At 58.8% G+C, this 3028-nt stretch overlaps 1 protein-coding gene across 1 annotated transcript in view; it reads left to right on the top strand.

Moving 5' to 3' along the window:
* Positions 1-2070, top strand: part of GSR (glutathione-disulfide reductase) — a gene marked incomplete at its 5' end in the record, with an annotated part of 5537 nt that extends 3467 nt beyond the window's left edge. Inside the window, 6 exons of the mRNA XM_035888813.1 lie at positions 231-317; positions 520-681; positions 873-984; positions 1066-1197; positions 1412-1545; positions 1758-2070. Of these exons, the coding sequence (XP_035744706.1) occupies positions 231-317; positions 520-681; positions 873-984; positions 1066-1197; positions 1412-1545; positions 1758-1907 (777 nt within the window). The remainder of the gene's footprint in view (positions 1-230; positions 318-519; positions 682-872; positions 985-1065; positions 1198-1411; positions 1546-1757) is intronic.
* Between the last annotated feature and the right edge of the window lie 958 nt (positions 2071-3028).

The raw sequence follows: 3028 nt of genomic DNA, 5'->3' as shown, positions 1-3028 counted from the left end.
CCCAAAAAACCCCCCCCCCCCCCCCCCCAAAAACCAAAAAAACAAACAAACAAAAAAAACCAACCCAAAAAGGAAAAACAGAGGAGAATTTTGTCATTAACCAGAAGCACCACAAACCTATCTGGGCCTGGATGGGGCATGGGTGCAGGGAAATGCTGGTGGAGAGGGCTGCCAGGCGGTGCCTTCGCCTGCGGACCCTCATCTGATGGGGCTGGTGGGTCCCTGCCCAGGTCCTGAGGACCTTTGACTCCATGATCAGCTCGAACTGCACCCAGGAGCTGGAGAACACCGGGGTGGATGTCTGGAAGCACACACAGGTACAGGCGTGCAGAGCAGCCCCCTGGCTTGTCCCATCCCTCCTGGACAGGCAGGGCTGGGGGGAAAGCCAGCGTTTTGGGCACTGCTTGCCAGGCCACAGCTTTGGTGGCATCCCTGGTTCTGCAGTGCGGCCGCCATGGCCTGTTGCAAGGCAAAAGCCATCAGCACCTTCTCCCCTGTGGCTCCTGTTGTTCCCTGCAGGTCAAGACAGTCACAAAGTCTCCCTGTGGGCTGCTGGATGTGACAGTGACCTCCTCGGTGCCTGGCCGCAAGCCAACAGAGGGAGTAATCCGGGATGTTGACTGCCTGCTGTGGGCCGTGGGGCGGGAGCCCAACACCGAGGAGCTGTGCCTGGACCAAGTGGTGAGATGGCAGCACGTCCCTTCTGCGCTGGTGCGAGGATGCCTGCAGGTCTCTGGGGATCCCATGGATCTCCAGAGCCTGCCGCAGGATGGTTCCAGCTGGGAACATGGCAGCCACCGGCACAGGTCCCCCGTGGGCTTTGCTTGTCCTCCTGGGGCACATGCCGAGGCATCTGCTGTTTCCCACGGCAGGGCGTGCAGGTGGACGCCAAGGGCCATGTGGTGGTGGACGAGTACCAGAACACCACCAGGAGAGGGGTCTACGCCGTTGGGGACGTCTGCGGGAGAGCCCTCCTCACCCCAGGTACCACAGCTGTGCCCCCCTCCCCAGCCCCTCGGTGCCCCGCTGTGCCCGCAGCTCAGGCTCCCTGTCCCCTCCCTGCAGTGGCCATCGCAGCTGGCAGAAAGCTGGCCCACAGGCTCTTTGAAAGCAAACAGGACTCCCGGCTGGACTACCACGACATCCCCACTGTTGTCTTCAGCCACCCGCCCATCGGCACTGTGGGCCTCACTGAAGGTGAGGATGGAGGGGGCATGGCAGGGTTGGGCAGGGGGGTGGCGAAAAGGCTGTGGACATTGTGGCTCAAAGCTGCTGGTTTGGTGCTGGAGAAAATTATCTGACCTCTGGCAAGCGGTCTGAGCCTTGCAGAATGTGCTTTGGCTCCCTCTCTGTAAATGCCTCATGTATATGGTGCATCCCCTTGACCTCCGTGCCGTGTCTTCTGCTGCAGACGAAGCTGTGGCCATGCACGGGAGGGAGAACGTGAAGATCTACAGCACGTCCTTCACCCCCTTGTACCACGCCGTCACCCAGAGGAAGGTTAAGTGTGTCATGAAGCTGGTGTGCGCTGGCAAGGAGGAGAAGGTGCAGGGAGGGGACCATGGGGGGACCACTGAGCGCTGCAGGGGGGTGGCGGGGACCATGGCTGGCTGTCCTCTTGTCCCTGCATGGTCAGCTCTGACCTGCTTGGATCGGGTCTTGGGCTGGGATCCAGCTCCCCCAGCACCAAGCCCTGCGTTCAGCCTGGATTCTACCAGTGCTGGGTCCCATCTGCCCATCTCCCTTCTTCCCCAAAGGTGGTAGGATTGCACATGCAAGGGCTGGGCTGCGATGAAATGCTGCAGGGCTTTGCCGTGGCCATCAAAATGGGGGCCACCAAGGCTGACCTGGACAACACCGTCGCCATTCACCCCACTTCTGCTGAAGAGCTGGTGACGCTGCGCTGAGGCTGTGGGTGAAGGCAGCCCCAGGGATGGGAGCTGCAGCTGGGGAAAATGTTTTATATTGTCTTAAAAAATGCCTTAATGTCAGGTGGTTGCCTGGAGAGCGTGTCTGTAAAATTGGCGTGGCTTGCTTTGGAGTGGAAAATAAATACAGCGATGCTGGCAAGTCTGCTTTTTGCTTTACGGTGCCTGTCTTGTGCCATGCCCAGCCGCCGAGGGAGGTGGCACGGTCCTTTTATGCGGTTTGGGGGAAGGCTGATGGGGGCTGGGCTCCTCCTCTACCATCCCTGCACTAGGGCTGTGTGGGGAGCAGCAGAGCAGTGCGGGTTGGCTGGGTGCTTGGGGTACTTGTGGGTGCTGGAGGATCCCGGGTGGGCTCTGCCCTCCGTCGCAGGCTTGTAGAGGGGTGCATGGGCATTGCTGTCGGGCGTGGATGCATCAGCGTCACTGTTGGATGTGGGATCACGGGGGAGCTGCTGCTCTGACCCTGCTGCATCCCAGGGGCTTCCAGATCCCCTTGGCTGCCCCATCGCTCTCTGCCCTTTGTGGCTGCAGCTCTCGAGCTCTCAAAGCTTGAGCCAGCTTGAAGCGGCCGAGGGCAAAGCTGGCCTGGAGAGGCAGGACATGGCCCTGGCTGAGGAACTGTTGGCATCTGCTTTGCTTTTGCTAGCAATAAATAGTTTGCATGAAATCAAAGTATCTCTGAGGCCGAAAACTCCCTGAAACAGAAGGAAGAGGAGGTGAGTGGCCAAAGGAAGGGGACGCTGGGGCTCAGGCTGGGTGTGCGGCCCCAGGCTTTGCTTGGGGTGTCTCTGGCAAAAGCGTGGCAGGCAGGAAAATCCTGCCCAGCCCTCCTAACCACGTCAGCATGTATTTAAAGTGTATATTGGACTCCTAGGGGCTCAAGTAGAAGCAAAACCCCAAATATGACTGGTATCCTCAGCTATCGATTTTAGTCTTTGAAAGAGTAATGGTTTGCAAGGTTTATTGCTAACTGAAGCCCAAAAGATTTCCTCTGGGCTGGCTGCAGACCAGCTGGAGTTAATTCCAAGGGAATTGCTCCGATTGCATCAGGGTAAGTTTACCCTCTTGGCGATGTGCTGCTAACAGCATTCTGCCAGTAT

Source organism: Egretta garzetta, unplaced genomic scaffold (assembly GCF_000687185.1).
Source record: "Egretta garzetta isolate BGI_Z169 unplaced genomic scaffold, ASM68718v1 scaffold52, whole genome shotgun sequence".
NCBI classification, from domain to species: domain Eukaryota; kingdom Metazoa; phylum Chordata; class Aves; order Pelecaniformes; family Ardeidae; genus Egretta; species Egretta garzetta.
Note: the sequence above shows the minus strand (reverse complement) of the source record. Positions and strands in the feature narration are given on the sequence as shown.